This window comes from Gracilinanus agilis, chromosome 5 (assembly GCF_016433145.1).
Source record: "Gracilinanus agilis isolate LMUSP501 chromosome 5, AgileGrace, whole genome shotgun sequence".
NCBI classification, from domain to species: domain Eukaryota; kingdom Metazoa; phylum Chordata; class Mammalia; order Didelphimorphia; family Didelphidae; genus Gracilinanus; species Gracilinanus agilis.
The window spans coordinates 203,894,937-203,916,096 of NC_058134.1; the positions used below are offsets into that span (position 1 = coordinate 203,894,937).

The following is a 21,160-nucleotide window of genomic DNA, read 5'->3' on the forward strand; positions in this document are numbered from 1 at the left end:
AACAGAGGAATTGAAGGGTCAGACCTGTGCCTTGGTCTGCATAGACAGTGGTTCAGAGAAAGAAGAGACTGGGTGCAAGGAGTTGAATTAGGCTACTATTAGAATATTTAGATAAGAAATAATGAGGGCCTGAATGAGGATGATGGCAGAGTCATTGGAGAGGAGGTGAGGGGAGAAAGATCTGTATTATTTCTTTATTCTTTTGTAAATTCATCAGGTAGGAGACTAATATCTTACCTCATCTGTATAGTTCTCTCAGTGTTTAGCTCAGTGCTTTTCCCATGGTAGCTTAATGTTTGTTGAATTAAAATGAATGGGGGAAAAAGTAATTTAGTAAAATAAAAATTACTAGACCTGGAAGAAAGGAAGACCTGAATTTGAATTTGGGCTCTGCCGCTAATAAATTCCGTTGGTCAGTTTTACTTTCTCAGACCTTAGCTTTCTTGTTTGTGAAAAGTGCATAAGAGATTTGATAAGTTCAAAGGTCCTTCCCAGTTCTAATATTTTGTAAAAGATAGAGTTGGTACTTAATGAGTCCACCTTGGCATCAGCACTCATTCACTTAAAATCAGGAAAAAATACAGGCAGAAGAGTAAGCCACAGAACTGCAATCAGACTCCCTCAGGACTTTTCATAGTGACAAGGGTGAAAGATAGGATGAGGCACTACCCTTCTCCCGGATTGTCATGGGAAATCTCAGAGCTGCAGGATGCCACCTGGAGGGTCAAACAGGACAGGACTAGGAATGAACTCTTCTTTAAAGGTTCCTTCAGTCATCTGCTCTTCTTGATCAATGATTAACAAGGGGATAATCTCAAAGTGACAACCTCCCTCTGCACTAATTGCTCATGTGGCTAGCCAGACACAGAAAAGTGGCTCTCAGAACAACTCCTAACCACAAGTGGCACTTGGAATACAAACACAAAAATGCCATGGACTGTACCCTCAAACTCAATAGAAAAAGAATCTAATGAAGAAATAGGCCATAGAATCATGAAATTTCAGATTTGGAAGGGGCCTCTGGACCCATATAATCCAATGCATACTCAAAAAAGTAGCCTCTTCACAAGATACCTAATTATTTACATCATTTTGGAGGCATTTCGGTGACCCAGGGGATAGAGTACCAGGCTTGGGGTTAAGAAGAACTGAGTTCAAATCCATCCTCAGATAGGTAACTGTGTGACTTTTGGCAAGTCACTGAGCCTCTGTTTGCCTCAGTTTCCTCATCTGTTAAATAGGGATAATAATACCACCTACCTCCCAGGATTGTTGTGAGGATCAACTTATATAGAATCTGTCAAATACTTAGTTTTTCTTTCTTTCAATCTCTTCATATGTTGGCTCGGTGCCATGCCCAAAGGGGCCACAGAATTTTGGGTAATGTGATAATGAGATAGTGGGCAGGGGCACAGACAGACCCTTTTTGAGGGAGTCCAGGTTTAAGGTTTCTGCAGAGCTTTTTTTCATTCTATTTCTGGTTTTCTAGGCAGAACCTAGATGGAAAGAAGAGGTTTAGGAGGGGTGAAGTAGAGTTGGGAAGGAGTCAGAAGTGGGAAAGCTTGGTGTTGCAGTGGATAGAGAGCCAGGCTTGGAGAAAAGAGGTCCTAATTTCAAATCTGGCCTCAGACACTACCTAGTTGTGCAATCCTAGACAAATAACTTAACCCCCATTGCCTAGCACTTACCACTCTTCTGCCCTTAACCCAACATTTAGTGTTGATTCTTAGAAAAAAGATAAAGAATTTTTTAAAAGAAGGAGGAGAAGAAACAGGATGAGGAGGAAAGGTAAAGGGTGAAAGTTAGTAGAGCTGGAGCAGCCTACCTGAGCATAGTACAAATTAAAGCAGAATTCTCAGATGGGCAGGTATTTAGGGACCCAGCATAGATAATGGAAAATACATTGCTTTCTCCTCAAGTTGAAATTAAAAATCATTGGTAATAAAACGTTTGGAATTTCTAGCTCTGCAGGATACAGGGAAGTTTTGTTACATAATTAGGATTGTATGAGGTGAGCCAAAATTTGATTTGTTTGCTGTTGTTTCATATCAACTCTGTAATTATTACATAATTATAGAGGGGAATTCTAGAGGGATTATGGGAGGTGGGGAGGAAAGAGCTTCATTCCACATAGACCTCCAAAGGAATCAAGTTATTATCAGCTTGGCAGGAAATCTCCAGTCCTACTGCTGTTGCTTCCAGGGATCTCGCACTCTCCCATTATTTTCTCTCTCAGCCATTACACACTTACTTACTAGTGGTCTACTGTTGGCCCGGTGACATGACTTCCTTCTTTACCATCAACACTACCTGGATGGGGATTGTTCTATCCTGTATTTATATGGATGAAAGAGCAAATGAATGAATTAAAATGCATGTATTAAGTCATTCACAATGTCCAAAACTCTAGGGAAAAAACTAGAAAACAGACCTGACTCCCAAGGAGCTCCCTTTCAAATAGATAATACATTCAGAAGGTTTCAGGTGCTAGTCAGATGGTTCCAAGCCCCAGGGTCTCAGGGTATAGACGACAAGCAGAAGATAATGCATCTTCTTTAATGCCATTTCCACTGATAAAATTATATCAGTTTCTGATCTTGAACCATTGACAGTGGCAAATATTTTGGTGGTGCAAACTTTGTTTTCTGCATTTTCAGTAGCTTAGTAGCTTTAGTAGCTGTGGCTGCAGTGTCCACAGAAGCAGTTGCCAGGACACATCTCCATACCTCCCAGGCACATGCAGGAACTATATGAATTCAGTTATAAAATACTTTATGGTAATAAAGACTGACCAAATGAGTGAGAAAATATTAATTGTCCATAGGTAGGCCAAGACAAAATAATAAAAATTATACTACCTATATTAATTTCTTGTTCGTTTTTATACCAACTATCAAAAGTTTACTTTGCAGAACTAGAAAAAAATGCAGAATTCACATGGAAGAACAAAAGATTAAGAATCTCAAAGGAAGTAATAAAAAAAAAAGTAGGAAGGAAAGGGACCTATCAGTGCCAGATCTCAAAATGTACTACAAAAGAATGATCATTAAATGGTTTGTGGCTCGTTAAAAAAGAGAGGTTGATTAGTGAAATAAATTAGGAACACCATATTCAAAAGCAAGTGAACACAGTAACCTAATGTTCTTTAAAACCAAAGATCACAGTGACTGACATAAAGGCCCACGATTGAACAAGAAGTACTGAGAAAACTGGAAAGAGAGAACAGTAGAATTTAGGTTTTGATAAACATCTCACATACATTGAGACAAGTTCCAAATGGATAAATGACTGATATTAAAGGTCACATCATAAGCAGATTAGAGGAGCAATGAAAAAATGTGGATTGGACAGGGGATTCTTTATTCATGACCAAACAAGGGATTGAGAGGATTACAAATGTAAAATGGACAATTTTGATTTCATAAAACAAATAAGTTTTTGATAGAACAAATGCAGCTAAGATAATAAGGGGAAAACAGTTAACTAGGGAAAAAATTTTTTGGAACACAGATTTTTAAAGAAAGAAAAAAATCAGCCAAATCAATCAATATACCTGACAGGATATTGATTAAGATTTATACTTCCCCACTTCCATATTGATTAAAAAATAAGAGAGACATTTTCTCCATTCAAACCTGGGACTAAGATTAAAAATCACTTTTTAACTGTCTTCTATGTGTCAGACACTATGCCAGCTACTGGGGATACAGAGGCAAATATTGAAAGATGCCTTAGTGGAGGGTCACAGAGGTTCTTAACATGCCCCCTGCCCCCTAATTCTTTTTTGGAGATACTTTGCTCTTCCCATTTAATGGAAATCTTCAGGGAAAGGAGATAAGATTAGGGATTGATATGTATGCCTTTAGACCCTAAAAACATTAAGCAACCCCATCAAATAAGAGCCCAGTTCATTTTGGAACTTAGAAACAAAGATAAATTCAACAATCTTCTAAATGGCTTTAGAGCATCTCTCTTTGGTTCAAATCCCACCCATCCTCTATCATGCAGCATTATCTATTGTCTTGACACTCTTTTCCCATTAGGAAGGGCTTCATGTGTAATTCTGACTTCTTCATCTTACCCACTACCTTTACTTTGCCTACTATGACTAACAAAGTCTGTGGTTTCATATTTCCCAGGGAAGTATACCGTGTGACGGAAAGTTTGCAGAGGGAAAAGTCAGGACTTTTGAAGCAGCTGGATTTCCTGAGGTAAGTCCATAGCTTGTGTTCACAAGATTGAATTCTAGATAAATCAACTTGGAAGTACCATTTCAAAGTTAATTCCCTGAAAATCACAGAATCATAACAATGTTTTTTCCCTTATTTTATTTTTTCTCAATTGCAAACAAAATTTAATAAATATAATATTGCTGGTTGTGTATATAATATTCTCTGGTTCTGCTCATTTCATTTTGTATCAGTTCATGTAAGTCTTCCCAGGTTCTTCTGAAATCATCCTACTGATCATTTCTTACAGCACAATAGTGTTCCACCACAATCATATACCACAATTTGTTCAGCCATTCCACAAATGATGGTCAAGAACCATAGTATATTAAGAATCAGTGTTTCCTACCTCATGTTCTGTATGTGAGTATAGGTAGAATATGGTAAAAGGGTTTTAACTTGTTTAATTCATTTTCTATGCACAAACAGAATCCCTCTTCAAAATTCACTGTCACTGGAGTTTATGTTGCATTAATTTATCTCTTACTGATTCTTTAAAAAAAAAACCAAACCCTTACCTCTTATCTTAGAATTAACGCTAGGTATCAGTTCCAAGGCAGAAGAGCACTAAAGACTAGGCAATTGGGGTTACGTGATTTGCCCAGAGTCACATAGGTAGGAAATGTCTAAGACCAGATTTGAACCCAGAACCTCATCTCTCCAGGTCTGGTGCTCTACATTGAGCCACCTAGCTGCCTCTCTTACTGATCTTTTTAAAACTTCTTCTCCCCTCACCCAATCCAAACCTACTTCTCTCTTGGGTTTAATATTTTTTTTTCTCTAAACTTTTTTTTGCGCGTAAATTCAACCCTCATTTGTCTAGTTCAGATGTAAGATTCATGTGATGTCCATTCTCCCTATACCTTCCTCCCTGTTTGTAGTCTTTACTTTGTTCACCCTATTTTCAGTATGTTCCTTTTCCTTCTTCTTCTGTTGCCTCATATATTCACTTTTATCTCTCTTTTCTTTAGATCATTACAGCAGAACAAAACTACCCTAGATGCTCTGTTTGTATTATTTAACTCCTATATGACCCTTGATGGGCAACTAGGTGGCACAGTGAAAGAGTGCCAGGTCCAGAGTCAGGAAGATATCATCTCCTTGAGTTCAAATCTGGACTCAGACACTTCCTACTATGTGACCTGCATAAGTCACTTAACTCTATTTGCTCCAATTTAAAATAAATTAAAGAAGGAAATAGCAAACCACTAGTATCTTTGCCAAGAAAATCTCAAATGGGGTCACAAAGAGTTGGACCCAACTGAAAAGACTAAACAAGAAATGACACTATATCAAATAGCATTAGGATTCAGAAGGACATTTGTTTATTTTCATCCCACTAGAAAAAAAGAACCTCATTATCATGTAACTACTACCCTTTCCTAATATTTTCGTAAGGAATGCTGGCATTATTCTATTAAATATTTACTTATTATTTTTATATTCTTATTCTATTAAAACTCTATTTCCCCCTTGTAGGATTATACATGGTTTTGCAATACAAATTATTCATCACTATAAGTTTTTATATTTTGCCCTTTGCAATATCATATTCTGATATCACATCTGCCAAATTTTATGAGATTCTGGTTATGGTTTCTTGGAACTTGAACTTTATTCTTTGAGGCTTATAGTAATTTTTCTTTGACCTGGAAGTTCTAGATTTTACTATGATATTGATTGGAAACTTTCATTTTAGATTTTTCTTCAGGAGGTGTCTAGTAGAGTCTTTCTATTTTTACCTTACAAACTGGTTCTAATATAGCTGGACAATTTTCATTTATGACTTCTTGAAATATGACATCAGGTACTTCTTTTGGATCATGAATTATACTACCTCTATTTGATTGGTTTTCTAGGTTAGTTGTTTTTCATAGATAATACTTTATATTGTCTTCTATTTTTTCCAGTCTTGGTTTTGCTTAATATTTACTACTTTCTCATGGGGTCACTGATTTCTGATTCATACATTCTAATTTTCAAGAGTTCTGTTTCCTTGGTGAGGCTTACTAGCTTCTGTTCTAAGTTATTATTCTTCCTTTCTTTACTTCCATTTACAATTCTTACTACATTTCTACAAAGATGCTATCATAACCCTTTTCACCAAAGCATCCTCTTCTCTGATGTTCTGCATTTAAATATTATGACGTTATTCCTAATTTTCTTTCTAGATGACTCTTGGCTTATTACACTTCTTTATAATATTTGATATATTCTTCTGTTTACTCACATCCCTAACCCGAGTTCTTAAGTTCAGATTTAGTGGCTGACCCCACTTTCTTCCACATTTTTGAATGGGTTCAGGCCTTTTTGGTCATGATCTTCCTTCCTTGGCTTTCTGCTGCTGGCTTCTATTGTCCTTAATATGTTTGTACATAGAGTCATGGAAAGTTTCAGGACTCCAAAGTCAGAGCTCAGTGGTTGACTTTCTCCAGTCAGCATGCTGGGAAGTTTTCTTTCTTCCCTGGGACTTTTTCTTTAATTTAATGTATTTTAATAACGAATTTCCACACAAGTTTTCTGAAGTTATATGATTCAAATTGTCTCCCTCCCTACTCCCCTCCTTCCTCTCAGAGCTGGCAGGCAATTTAATCTGGGTTATACATGTATTATCATGCAAAATATATTTTCATAGTATTCATTTTTGTAAGTGAACAATCTTATAAAACTCAAACCCCAAAACATATACTCAAATAAGCAAGTGATAAATCATATGCTTCCATTTGTATTCCTACTCCAACAGTTCTTTCTCTTGAAGTGGATAGCATTCTTTTTCATAAATCCCTCAGAATTATACTGGATTGCTGTTAGCAGAGTTTCACATTTGATCATTCTACAAATATTGTTATCATTGTATACAATGTTTTCCTGCTTCTTCTTATTTCACTCTACATCAGTTCATATAGGTCTTTCTGGCTTTTTTTCTGAAATCATCCTATTCATCATTCCTTATAACACAATAGTATTCCGTCACCATCATATACCACAATTTGTTTAGCCATTCTCTGACTGAAAGGACATTCTTTTAGTTTCCAATTCTTTGCCACCACAAAAAGAGTAGTCATAAGTAATAATGTACAAACAGATCCTTTCTTATTTTTTTTTATCTCTTTGGGATACAGTCCTAGTAGTGGTATTATTGAATCAAAAGGTATGCATTCTTTTATAGCCTTTTGGGCATAATTCCAAATTGTCAACTCTACCACCAACAATGCATTAGTGAATTGGGGAATTCTGGGAAGATGAGTCAGAGTCATCTGAGAGTCAGAGGGCCAGGGTGCCTGGAGGCGAATGAAACAAAGGCTTCAGTCACAGAGTCTCTATTAAAGGGAATTTCTTTAAGAGAAGTTCTGGAAGATTCAGTCTTTAAACTCACCATGTGGAATTTCAAAGAAAGATTTTAAGAATGGTCTCACCAAGGTTTCAGGGTCCCAGCCAGCACTCCTCCATGAACCAGAAGAGCTCCTTCACCAGAAGAGCTCCTTCTCCAGAAGCCTTCTTCTCCAGAAGACCTCTCTCCAGCAGAAGACCTTCTCTTTTTTAAAGGGGTCACTTATGTGTCACTTCCTGTGCTTCCCTCCTAGTTTCTCTTAGGACTGCCTAGGCAGCAGTCAGTGGATTCCAATTTTACCCACTTCAGCACAGTCATCTTTTTAAATCACCTTTGGTGATTAAATCTAAAGATGGGCAGTGTAGACTTAATCTAATTATCACAATATCCTTTGATCATTTTTCAATTGTGGAGTGAATATATGCTTATAAATTTGACTTTTTCCTATATATTTGAGAAATGAGATCTTTATCAGAGAAATTTATTATAAATTTTTTTCTGTTTGTTGTTTCCCTTCTAATCTTGGCTGCATTGGTTTTTGTTTGTTTAATATAATCAGAATGATTGATTTTACACCTTATAATTCTCTCTCATGTTTGGTCATAAATTCTTCCCTTCTCCATAGATCTGATAGGTAAACTATTCTTTGCTCCCTTAATTTACTTATAATATCACTTTTTATGTCTAAATCATATATCCATTTTGACCTTATCTTGGTATAGGGTGTGAGATATTCATCGAAATCTAATTTTTGCTATACTCTTTTCCAGTTTTCCTACCAGTTTTTGTCAAATAGTGAGTTCTTATCCCCAAAACTGGAATCTTTTTGTTTATCAAAAACTAGATTGTTAAGGTCTTTTACCCTTAATCTGTTCCATTGATCCTTCCTTCTATTTCTTAGTCGGTACAAGATTGTGTTGATGATTACTGCTTTATAATACAGTTTAAGATCTGGTAGTGTTAGGCCACCATCCTTCATTTTTTTTTTTCACTAGTTCTCTTGCTATTCTTGATCTTTTGTTCTTCCATATGAATTTTGTTATAATTTTTCTAATTTTATAAAGTACTGTTTTGGTAGTTTGGTATGGCCCTGAAAAAGTAAATTAATTTATATAAGAGAGTTATTTTTGTTATATTAGCTCAGCCTACCCAGGAGCAATTTTTATAGTTGTTTAGATCTAACTTTATTTGTATAAAAAGTGTTTTGTAATTGTGTTCATATAATGCTTGTGTTTTTCTTGGAAAATAGATTCCTAAGTATTTTATGTTGTCCAGAGTGGTTTCAAATGGATTTTCTCATTCTTACTTTTTCTGCTGACTTTTGTTGGAAATATATAGAAATACTAATTATTTATGTGGGTTTATTTTATATCCTAAAACTTTGCCAACGTTTTAATTATTTCAATGAGTTTTTTAGTTGATTTTCTAGAATTCTCCAAGTATATTATCATATCATTCACAAAGAGTGGTAGTTTAGTTTCTTCATTGCCTACTTTAATTCCTTCAATTTCTTTTTCTTCTCTAATGACTAAAGCTAGCCTTTCTAGTACAATATTAAATAATAGTGGTGATAATGGATATCCCTGCTTTACTCCTGATCTTATTGGGAAGGCATTTAATTCCCTGGAACTTTCTTGATCAATGTATTGCCTGTTATATATTTCCCAGGACCTATTTCCCTGTTCTGTGTTCAAATCCCCTTCTTCTGGGATTTCCAACTCAGAGCACTGCTGCTTCTGCATCCCTTGAGGCTCTCTTGGTCAGGGTTCTATGGATATTGATCCTTTGGGGTTTTTCTGGTAAGGGTAATACTGGGAACTCCCATGCTAAGGGATTTCTGGCCTATTTCCCTGTGTTCATGCTGGCTTCTTTGGCAAGACCCACCTTCCAGTGTACATAACTTCTAATTTTCTTCTTATTGTTGTTCTGTACTAGGCTAAGTGTATTGGATTTTCTTTGTTTTTTTTTTTTTGGCCATTGTTCCATTTAGTGCTCTTTTTAGATCACTGCTGGAGAAAAGTGGGAGAGTTAAAAACTAGACATATTTTGAATTCACTTTCTCGAGTTAGCATGAAATCTCTTACTTTAAAGGATAACTGAGCCACAGCATCTAGTGTCTGAAATGTTAACAATTTTAAGCATATGTTAAATATAATGCATTTCAGATTTGTACCACTCGATATGTGATTAAAATCAGTCTCAACAAGAAGGGTATAAGGAAGTAAAAAGTCCAGGTTCTAGCAGAACTAGGGGGAAAACATCAACAACAACTTATTTCTTCACGATTAAAAAAAACAGCACATGATGTACAAGGTCATCACTTGCAAGCAGTATGTTCTTTGCCTTTTTATTTAGAAAAAATAAGAGGGCAAATTCTGACAAAAAAGGAAGGAAGGAAAGAGCAGAAAACCCTTGAAAAATACATAAAACTGGTTATTTTTTTAAAAGTAGACAAATATTCCCAAAGAAGCTGTTACTGCACAATGACCAGGGTAACACTGAGCTGATAAATTAAAGTCAGGATACTGAGATGTGGAGCACAGATCCAGAAGGCAGACATTGCCACCAAAGTGAAATGAAGAGATTTTGGCAGAAAGGATAGAGATCTGGAGATGAGCAAAAGAGGAAACAGGGATGAGATGGGAGATCTCAGAAGGAAGTTAAATTGCGACCATGGAAGGATGAAACAAGCAAATACTTTTCTAAAAAAGAAGGGTTAATTGACCAATAAAGCTTCCCTCTCGCTTTGTCTTGCCTCCCTTGCTGTGTATAGAAGCATGATATTACATCTGACTAAATGAGAAGTGACAGAGGAATTATGCAAGCAAAAAAGATTAGATGTAGCAGCAAAGAGAGGTACTATAGATGAATAGGACTTGGAGACTAAGAGGATATGGGCCACATTTCTGGGCCATTGCACGTTAGAATGGAAATTCAGAAGAATTAAGGAAAGAAAGGAAAAAGAGGATGAATCAGACCAAGAGATTTTTTTTCTGCATATCCCTGCCCTTGTTTATAATCCCTTCCATGAGTGATGAACTAGTTATGGCAAGAAGTAATCATAGTTCCATGCCATTGAAAGGAAGTGAACAAAATGGCAGTAGACAAGAACTTCAGCCTGTACCTGGTCCCAAGCAGATGGAGTTCAGAGTTTCTAAGTCTATACATAATGATGGATCCTCCCTTTGATCTAAGCCAAACATCATCTAGGAAATGTGTAACATTGTCTATGTTGTTTAAGCCATTTGTGGGTGATGTAGTAATGGGAGTAGTGGAAGGGGTTTTGTTAAGCAAACTGATTTAGCCTTTCCTAGAATTCCTGGGTTTGAAGCAGTCTGTATATTGTCTGAAGAAGCTTTGAGCATCAAATTACACTGTAGATATTTTATTACATATTGCTTATTGATTTAATTTTCATATAATAATGTTAAAATACCACATAGAATAACTGAGCATATTACTTAGCCCCTTGGAAATTAATTTTTTTATTTTAATGACCTATTTCCTTGCCAAGACCAGCACCTGTAACTGCATTCTTGATTCTAAGCCCTCTCATCTGTCTTCCAGGAACTTGACCTTTTAGCCACTTTTATTCATTCTCATTTTCTCTTCAGCACTCATACTTTCTCTCCTTCCTCCCCTATAAGACATTGTCTTATATCTCTTCTTTCCAATTATAATGTTGTATTTCTTTTAAAATTACCTTTTGTTTCCTTAGACCTCCATGCAGTGGTCATGAACTGTTTCCTTTTTGCCTTTGTATCTCCTAGCATCTAGCACAGTATAAATGTTTGTTGAGTAATGCTTCTCCCTTGGAACACTGCTATGTGTGAAAATCTGTCTGTAGTAAAAATTCTCAAAAGCTCTGGGAATCATGGTTATCAAAGTGACCTTAAAATCAGCTAATTAGGGGTCCCCAACCTGGAATAGGAAAAAATTTATTAAGAGAATTCAAGGAATATTTTGCAACTAGATTTTATTTCTTATATGCACATAGCCAATAAATTCTAGAATTTATTTAATTTCATATTAAATATGGGGTAAAGAAAGATTTACTGAAAGTCAAAGGACATGAAAATCAAAAAAGATCTAAAAGCCTTAATCTTACTCATTCCTACTCACTCTGCCTCACAAGGTCTACAAGTAAACCATCATCTAGCTCACATTCTCCAGAAGAAGAGATTCCAAACTCCCTCTTGCCTTCTCTGTCTCTCAGGTCCCACCAAGATGGCATATAAAGTGTTCAGAATAAGCCAGTCCTGTGAATGAGTTTTATATATGACTATTTCTCCTTGCTTTATTTTTCTTTCTATCTCACAGGGAAAGGAACAAGCACCTACGGGATGAACGGGACATTTGTTTGCAGGTAATAAATCAAGACCCCCCATCTCCCAAGGAATGGACTAAAAGGCATTAGGCAATCTAGGAATTGAGCTATATCCTCTGCATGACCTAAGATGGTTCCAGATTCTGGTGAAGAGAATTATGTTAAATATTTTTGTTTCTATGGGAAGGACATTGTTATAAAAAGAAAGAGTGGCTAGCCAACTTTGCCATAATTTGGTCAATAGCCACATATCTGTTGAAAGAACTGCAGATGTTTATGGAAAAGAGAAGATTTCTTTTTTCACTTAATAATATTTATGTTTTAGAAAAGTTAACATGGTTTCATGATTCATGCTCTTACTTTCCCCTTCACCACCCTCACCTCCCTCCCCTATAGCCAATGCGCATTTCCAGTGGTTTTAACATGTGTCATCAATCAAGACCTATTTCCAAATTGTTGATAGTTGCATTGGTGTGGTAGTTTCGAGTCTACATCCCCTATCATGTCCGCCTCAACCCATTGTGTTCAAGCAGTTGCTTTTCTTCTGTGTTTCTACTCCTGCAGTTCTTCCTCTGAATGTGGGTAGAATTCTTTTCCATAAATCCCTCAGAATTGTCCTGGGTGATCGCACTGCTGCTAGTACAGAAGTCTATTACATTCTGTTTTACCACAGTGTATTGGTATCTGTGTACAATGTTCTTCTGGCTCTGCTCCTTTCACTCTGCATCAATTCTTGGAGGTCTTTCCAGTTCACATGGAATTCCTCCAGTTTATTATTCCTTTGGGCACAATAGTATTCCATCATCAACATATACCACAATTCGTTTAGCCATATCCCAGTTGAAGGGCATCCCTTTGTTTTCCAGTTTTTTGCCACCACAAAAATATTTTCGTACAAGCCTGTTTATCTATGAAAAGAGAAGACTTCTAAAGGAAATATAATCATTGTTTTTAAGTATTTGAAGGGTTGTCACTTGGAAAAAGGACTAGACTCATTCTATTTGCTATGAGAGGGTGAGATTTTCAGAGATGCAAATTTACACTTTATGTCAGGAAAAACTTCCTAGTTATCCTAGCTAGAGCTACCCAAAATGGCACGGATAGTGAGATGGTGTGTTCCCCTTCATAGAAGTCTTGACTTAAAAGCCAGATAACCATTTATTGTCAGTTAGATCCATTTTGGACTAGCTGGCCTCTAAAGTGTCTTCTATTTCTGTGCTTCTATGAGGATACTTCCCAAATAGTGCAAAGTGCTAAAATGACCTTAAAACCTCCCTTTTTGATACCGATTCCTTTTAAACTCTCTGTGAAGATGCTACTTTTTACAGCATCTGCACATGAGCACCTTACCTGGGAAGATAGGAAGAGGCCCTGGGGTAGCATCAGACAGATGTACTTCCTTACAACTAGGGAAGTAATCCCACCTTGCTTGTTATGTGATCTGAGGTGAATCACTTAACTTCTTTATGTTCTGTGATAACATAAAGAAGAATATTCTCCCACTTACTTCCTGTTTTATAGGGAGGTTTTGAGTTGAGATTCTTAGAAGGCAGATATCACAGGATATAGGTCTGGGAAAGACCTTAGAGATCATCTAAGCCAGTGATTCCCAAAGTGGGTGCCACTGCCCTCTGGTGGGTGCTGCAGCGATCCAGGGAAGCAGTGATGGCCACAGGTGTATTTGGGGGTGGTGAATAACTGTAAGGGGGTGGAGATAGTATGTGACAGGGGACACTAAGTAATATTTTTTCTGGAAAGGAGGCGGTAGGCCAAAAAAGTTTGGGAACCACTGATTCTAGGCCGAGGGTTCTGAACCTTTTTTGTGTCATGTACTCCTTTGGCAGTGTCATGAAGGCTTCTCAGAGTAATCTATACATTTTAATTTTATAAATATAAATGTAATAACATTTTAAAATAAAATAAATAGAATTACAAAGAAACATTCAATTGAAATGCATTTACAAAATGTATATTTTTTTAAAATACAAGTTTGTTGTCTTTTTTAACACAAAAAAAACACAGGTTAAGAACCCATTGACTAGTCCAATTCCTACATCTTATAGTTAAGGAAACTGAAGTCAAATGATTTGCACAGACTTGCATAACCATTTAATGGCAGAGCCAAGAACTGAATTCATGTTTCCTGACTTTGAGTCCAGTGCTCCCCCCCCCCTTTTTTTTATCACATTGCCTCTAAAGTAAGATGATCAGGTTTTGAGCCTTTGCCATACCATTTACTAGCCACATGAGTTTTGGTTATCTTTTTAACCCTTCAGAGCCTTACTTTCCTCATCTATAAAATGGGAATGGTTGTCTATTTCCTGGGTTGTTGTGAGGATCCAAAGAGACAACATATGTTAGAGAGCTATTTAAGTATGAGCTATTATTATAAAGCAGCTCTGCTTTGAGTCTTGTCCAAGGTGGTTTAATTGCAAAAGATCTCATTATAATTCTGTTTCTTTTGTAAAGCAGACCTGCAGCACACTTGTCCCGCTTCCTGGCTGTCATTGCTAAGGGTCCAGCATCAATCTATTTGTGTTCCAGTTCCATAATAAGGGTGTTAACAATTAAAACAATAGAGAACTTGTTTTAAAACTTTTGAATAAAAATGACCCTGATGCCCTGCTCCCTCTTCTGTCTGGTGAACTCAGGATTGTTTAAGAAAAGAAAAAGAGATCATTGAGAAAGTGAAGTATGTAGGAAAAATGCAACTACCAAATAATAATTAAAAATTAATTGGGAAGTCATCATAGCTCATATCTTCAGGCACCTGGGAAGCAGCAGCACATCCTTTCCCCCTATTAAACTGTGTTTGAAAACATAAGGTTAGCTGATTAACATGAAATTCTTTCTGTGATGTGATTCTGCTTCCTCCCTACCCCCAAGACTTCTGTCAGGGGGACACAGACAAATAGAGCATAAGGTGCCCCTCCCTTTCTGCCAACACCATCTTCAAATCCTTTCTTATAGATGGAAAGGAAGCAGAATAAAGGTTAAGGGATTAGTTGAAATTTCCCCTTTTTTCATTATCTATTCGAATTTGAAGCTAAGTAGAGAGGAGAGCTGACTTTATCAACAGAATAGACAGAATAATACCTATATGTATGTGATTTTAGAAGCAAGGTTGACTTGACCAAAAATACCTTTCTAATCTCATATTTGAAAGTCTTCCCATTAGCAATTTACACAATAGGAGAGCCATAGAATCTAAGAGACCTTAGAGGTCATGAAGTCTCTCTGTACTTCAAGAATCTAGGACTATTACCACCTTGCCTCCTTTTATAGATGAAGAAATAAGTAAAGGGACTTGCCAAAGGTCACAGTGACACTGAAAAAATGAGACTAGAACAAGAAACATAGAATCTCTGCGATAGAAGAAACTTTGAAGAACATCTAGTCCCGCCATACACCCAAATCCCCTCTGAACACCATCTCCACCAAATGGTCATTGTTGTTTTGTTTTTTTAACCCTTCCTTTCTGTCTTAGAATCAATATTGTGTATCAGTTCCAAGGCAGAAGGACAGTAAGGGCTCAGCAATGGGGGTAAGTGACTTGCCCAGGGTCACACAACTAGGAAATGTCTGAGGTCATATTAGAACCCAGAACCTCATTTCTCTAGCCCTGGCTCTCATTCCACCTCACTGCCCCCTGGCCATTGTCTTTTTAAAGCTCTCTAGTAAGAAGGGACCCCTGGTACTATGAGAAAGCTTGCCTAGCTCTACTTTGTTTTTCTTCTATCATGTCTGAAGATTCCTGGCTGCATCTTCTATTCTTTGCAACTCTCTGCCCTCTGAGGCTAAACAGAACCAGTCTAGTTCCTTTTCCATGTAAAAGTCTTTCATATTCTTGAAGACAAATATCATGCACCTCCTTGATTTTTTTTCCTTTCCAAACTAAACATTCCTAGTTCATTCATTTAAAAAATATTTGTGTCCACAGTGTATCAGGCACCATGTAATTTCTAGAGATACAAAGATAGAAAAGAAATAATTTCTATCCTAAGAAGATTTTCAGTTGTATAGCCATAGAGATAAATATGTATATACACAAATTAAATACATTGTAGTTTCAGAAAAAGGCACTAGTAAACAAGCCTCCTAAACTGAATCGAAGTTTTTGTGTGGATTGAGGGGACTTGAGTATTGAATACTTGAGTAGGAAATACATGAAAGGAAGGTCAGAGGATGGTAAAGCATATGAAATAGTACAGAGGAAGGAGGTAGTGGATCATCATATATGGAGAAGGGAAAGAGGAGGGAATGAGAATTTATTAAGCAACTACTATGTACCAGGCACTGTGCTAAGTACTTTTTACAAATATTATATCATTTGCTCCTTATAATAGTCCTATAAGGTAAGTACTATCATTCTCCCCAAAACAGAGGTTAAGTGATTTACCCAGGGTGACACAACTACTAAGTGTCTGGGTCGAGATTTGAACTCAGATCTTCTTGACTCATGGCCCAGCATGCTACCTGCTACATTGCCAGCTGCCTCTGTTTCCTATAGCAAGTGCCACAGTATGAGAAGAAGACTGAGTGCCCAAAGTTAGAGTAATGTGCAAAAAATCTGGAGGGATAGGCTAGATCCAGACTGCAAAAATATTTAAATATCAAATAGAAAAGCTTATCATTCCTGACTAGAAACATTAGGGAGCCACTGAAGCCTCTTGAGAAGGGGAGAACCAATTTGGCAGGCATGTGAAAGATGTATTAGAGTGGGGGTGGTATTTAACCTCAGTTTTGTCTGTTTCCTTATTTGTAAAATGGGATATTCTAGAGAAAGAAATGGCAAACCATTCCAGTATCTTTGCCAAGAAAATGTCAAATGAGGATCACAAAGACTCACACACAAATGAAACAATTGAACAAGGTGGAGTGAGAGCAGGAGCAGGGTATTCTGGAAGACATTATTAGCGCAGAAAGAGAATTGTCAAGAAGACCATAAAGCACAAATCCATTGCTCTTTATGATCCTTTTCTACATGCTCATTGACCAACTATTAGATAATACGGTGTAGAAATTTGCCACAAATCAAAGTCAAGTCAAAAGCCTATTGCTGTAGGCTTACTGTCTTCCTTCCCTTTTCCAGTCCTGTTGGTAGTTTCCATTTCTTCAACCATCATATCTACCAATTCTTTCAGTATCCTTAAAGGTAGTTTGCCTGGGTGTCTTGAACTCATTGAAGGCTGAAAAGTTTTCACTATCTCCTTAATTATCTGGATTTCAATGACATTTAGCCATTTTTGTTCTGGTCTTTTGAGACAAGAATTTTATTTCCAAAGAGAAAACAGGAGCAAAATTATAATTAATTCTTGGTTCTTTCAAATATCCATTATCATTTTCCTCTGCACTCTGTAAAACAATTATTTCCCTTCTTTGAGTCTTCTTTTTTAACGTAGCTTTAAAAAGACCCCCCACTTTGAAAAAAAGTTTTCCTTATTAATTCACTGATCTTTAGAGTTACTGACACTTATTATAAGACTATACCATGCTTTTTCATTTATTCTTCCTGACTTGCTCCTACTGCCTCTCTTCTATGTGTCTTTTTAAAAATCTGTGTTAAGGGCAGAGCCAAGATGAAAGAGAAAAGTCAGAGATCTGCCTAAGCTCTCCCAAATTCCCCTATAAATGACTTTAAAATAATGCCTCAAAACAAAATCTGGAGCAGGGAAACCACAAAAGAATAGAATGAAAACATTTTCTACCCAGGACAAATTAGAGGGTCGGCAGAAAAAGTCTGTCTCACTGGGATGAGAATGGAGTGTAGACAAGCCTGGATGATACCAGGGCAGACACTGCCTTGGCAAGTCAGCAGCAGGCCTGGGAGAACAACTAAATCAATAGCAGTGGATTCTGGAGCTCTCAGCTCACAAAAAGTAAGAGGGACAGACAACTAATCACAAAGAGATTATGGGAGTCCCTTTGCTGACACATGATGCAAGACTCTGTCTCATTATCCATATGCGAATCCTGGTTACACTCCTGGTTCTCAGTCCCAGTGAGAGGAAGAACCCTGGCACGCCAGAGCTTGTAGCCTCAGCAGATTTGGAAACCCTGGTGAGAGCTCCTTAGAAGAAAAGTGTGTTTTTAGTCATTCACAGACCAGAACACAGTCCAGAAGAGTAGTAAATACATCTCTCATTATATCAAATCATCTTGAAAGAACTGACAACTTATAGACTGTCCCCCACTCAAAAAGAAAAAAAAAACTAGCTCTAAGAACAGCTGCACAAAAAGTCCTAAATCTTGGGCAGTTACTATGGTGACAGAGAAAATCTAAGCACTAATTCATAAGAAGATACAAAGTCTAAACTTCTACATCCAAATTTCAAAGAAAAATGCGAATAGGTCTCAGGCCCCCAAAAAATTCTGGAAGAGCTCAAAAAGGATTTTAAAATCAAGTAGAGTTAGGAGAAAATTGGGAAAAGAAATGAAAGTTACTTAGGAAAATCATGAAAAAATAAATCAATAGCTTGGTAAGGGAAACATAAAGAATAATGAAGAAAATAAAATAAACCAAAATAGGCCAAATGGTAAACGATACACAGACACTTCTTGAAAAGTATAGCTGATCAAATGGGAAAAAGATATTTAAAAAGTCACTGAAAAGAACTCTTTTAAAAATAGAATTTGCCAGACATAAAAGGAGATACAGAAGCTCACTGAAGAAAATAATTTCTTAAAAATTAGAATTGGGCAAATGGAAGCTAATAATTCCATGGGACATCAACAATTAATAAAACTCCAGCAAATGATAATGAAGCAAAGAGAGCCCTTGGGGTCAGGAAGACAAGACTTCAAATCTGATTTCTCAGGCCCTTATTAGCTGTGTTATTCTGGGAAAGTCACTAAATAACCTTTGATGAAAGCATACAATTTTTCACTTATTTATTTGTATGTATATTTGGGGGTTTTGGTTTTATAAGATTAGTCACCTATGAAAATGAACAATATGGAAATACGTTTTGTGTGATGATACATGTATAACCCAGAATTAATTATTTGCCAGCTCTAGGAGGGGGTAGGGAAGGGTGGAGGGAGAGAATCTGGATAATATGATGATTCAGAGAACATGTGGAAATATGTTATTACACGTAATTGATAAAAAATAAATTATTAAAAATAAAAAAGAATAAAACAAAATCAAAAGATTAAAAACTAGAAAAAATGTAAAATATCTCTTTGGAAAAACAACTGCCCTGGAAAATAAGAGAGATCATTTAAGAATTGTTGGACAATCTGTAATCTATTATTGTAAAAAGAGCCTAGACATCATCATCAAAGAAATTATTAAGCAAAACAGCAATATTCAAGAACCAGAGGGTAAAATAGAAATTGAAATAATCCACTAAATCACTTCCTGAAAGAGATCTCCAAGGAATCTCCAAGGAAAACTCTAAGCAATATTATAGCCAAATTCCTAAACTCCCAAATCAAGGAAAAAATAATGAAAGCAACGAGAAAGAACACTTCAAATATTGTGGTGCCACAGTCAGTATAACACATGATTTAGCAGCTTTTACATTAAGGATCTGAAGACTTAGAATATAATATTCTAGAAGGGCAAAGAAACTAGGATTAAAGCTAAGAATTATGTATTTAGAAAAACTGAGCATAATCCTTCAGGGGAAAAATGGATATTCAATGAAATAGAGGACTTTCAAAAATTCCCAATGAAAAAAACCACAGAGCTAAATAGAAAATTATCTTTTTCAATATAAAACTCAAGCATAAAATGGTATGCAGGAATGAGAAATCATAAGGGATTTAATAAGATTAAACTGTTTCCATATCTACATGGTAAAATGGCACTTGTAATTCCCAAGAACTTTTTCATTATTAGGACAATTACAAAGACTGTCCGTAGATACAGCACAAGCATATGAGTTGAATGTGTTAGAATAATATCTAGGCAAATAAAAATAAGAGGCAAGTAGGAAAAATACACTGGGAGAAAGGCAAAAGGAGAGGCAGAATGGTATAAATTATCTCACATAAAAGAGATAGGAGAAGTGAGCACTTGGATTTTACTCTCATGTGAATTGGCTCAAAGAGAGAATAACAACTATACTCATTTGGGTATAGAGATCTTTCTTACCCAAAGGTAAATAGAAAAGAAAGGGAAAAACAGAAGGAGGTGCTAACAAAAGGCAGGGTAGATTGTGGGGGTGGTAGAAGTAAAATGCTTTTTAAGAGAGGCAGAATGAAATGAGAATGAGAGTAGGATAAACAAAGAAAAACAGGATAGAGGGAAATATACAATAATAACTGTGAAGAAATTTTATACTAAGTTTCTCTGAGAAAGTCCTCATTTCTCATATCTGTGAAGAAATGAGTTAACTATATGAAAATTCCAAAAATATAAAAATTCCAGCAATTCTCCAATTGATAAATGGTCAAAGAATACAAACAGGAAGTTTTCAGTCAAGGAATAATTGAAGGTATTTATAGTCATATAAAAATGCTCTAAATAACAATTAGAGAAATGCAAATTAAAATAACTCTGAGAGAACTTTTTATGCATATCAATGAAAAACGTTGGAGGGAGTATGGGAAAATTGAGGCACTAAAGCAGGGGTTGGCAACCTTTTTGGCTGTGAGAGCCATAAACACCACATTTTTAAAAATGTAATTTCGTGAGAGCCGTACAGTGCTCACAGTGCGCTCCTGTAACAGCGCCTGAAAAAAATGGACTTTATGGCTCCTGCAGAAAGAGCCATATCTGGCCCTCAAAAGAGCCAGATATGGCTTGAGAGCCATACATTGCCAACCCCTGCACTAAAGCATTGTTGGTGGAGTTGTGAACTACTTCAGCCATTCTGGAGCTCGATGTGGAACTATGCCCAAAGGTCTTATGAAACTCTGTACCTTTTGCTCCAGCAATACCACTACTACATATGTATTCTGAAGAGATAAAAACAAAAAGGATCTATTTGTGCAAAAATACTAAATGTAGTTCTTAGAGTGGCAGCAAAGAATTGGAAATCAAGGGCATGCCCATAAATTGGGAAATGGCCAAACAATTTGTAGTAAATTATTGTGATGGAATGCTCTTGTGCTATAAGAAATTAAAAGCAGGATAACTTTAGGAAAACTTAGAAAGATTCACATGAATAATTGCAAAATTAAGTAAGTATAATAATAAGAACATAATACACAGTAGCAGCAATATTGTAAGATGAGCAACTGTGAATGACATCTGTTCTCAGCAATACAATGATCCAAGACAGTTCTGAAGGGCATTTGATGAAAAATGCTGTCCACCTCCAA

General features: G+C 36.4%; 1 protein-coding gene across 1 annotated transcript in view; it reads left to right on the forward strand.

The window, feature by feature from the left end:
- The window catches only part of CRACR2A (calcium release activated channel regulator 2A), a 122,251-nt gene that overhangs the window by 54,493 nt on the left and 46,598 nt on the right, over positions 1 to 21,160 (forward strand). Inside the window, exons 8-9 of the mRNA XM_044679090.1 lie at positions 4,140 to 4,211; positions 11,881 to 11,926. Coding sequence (XP_044535025.1) covers positions 4,140 to 4,211; positions 11,881 to 11,926 — 118 coding nt within the window. The remainder of the gene's footprint in view (positions 1 to 4,139; positions 4,212 to 11,880; positions 11,927 to 21,160) is intronic.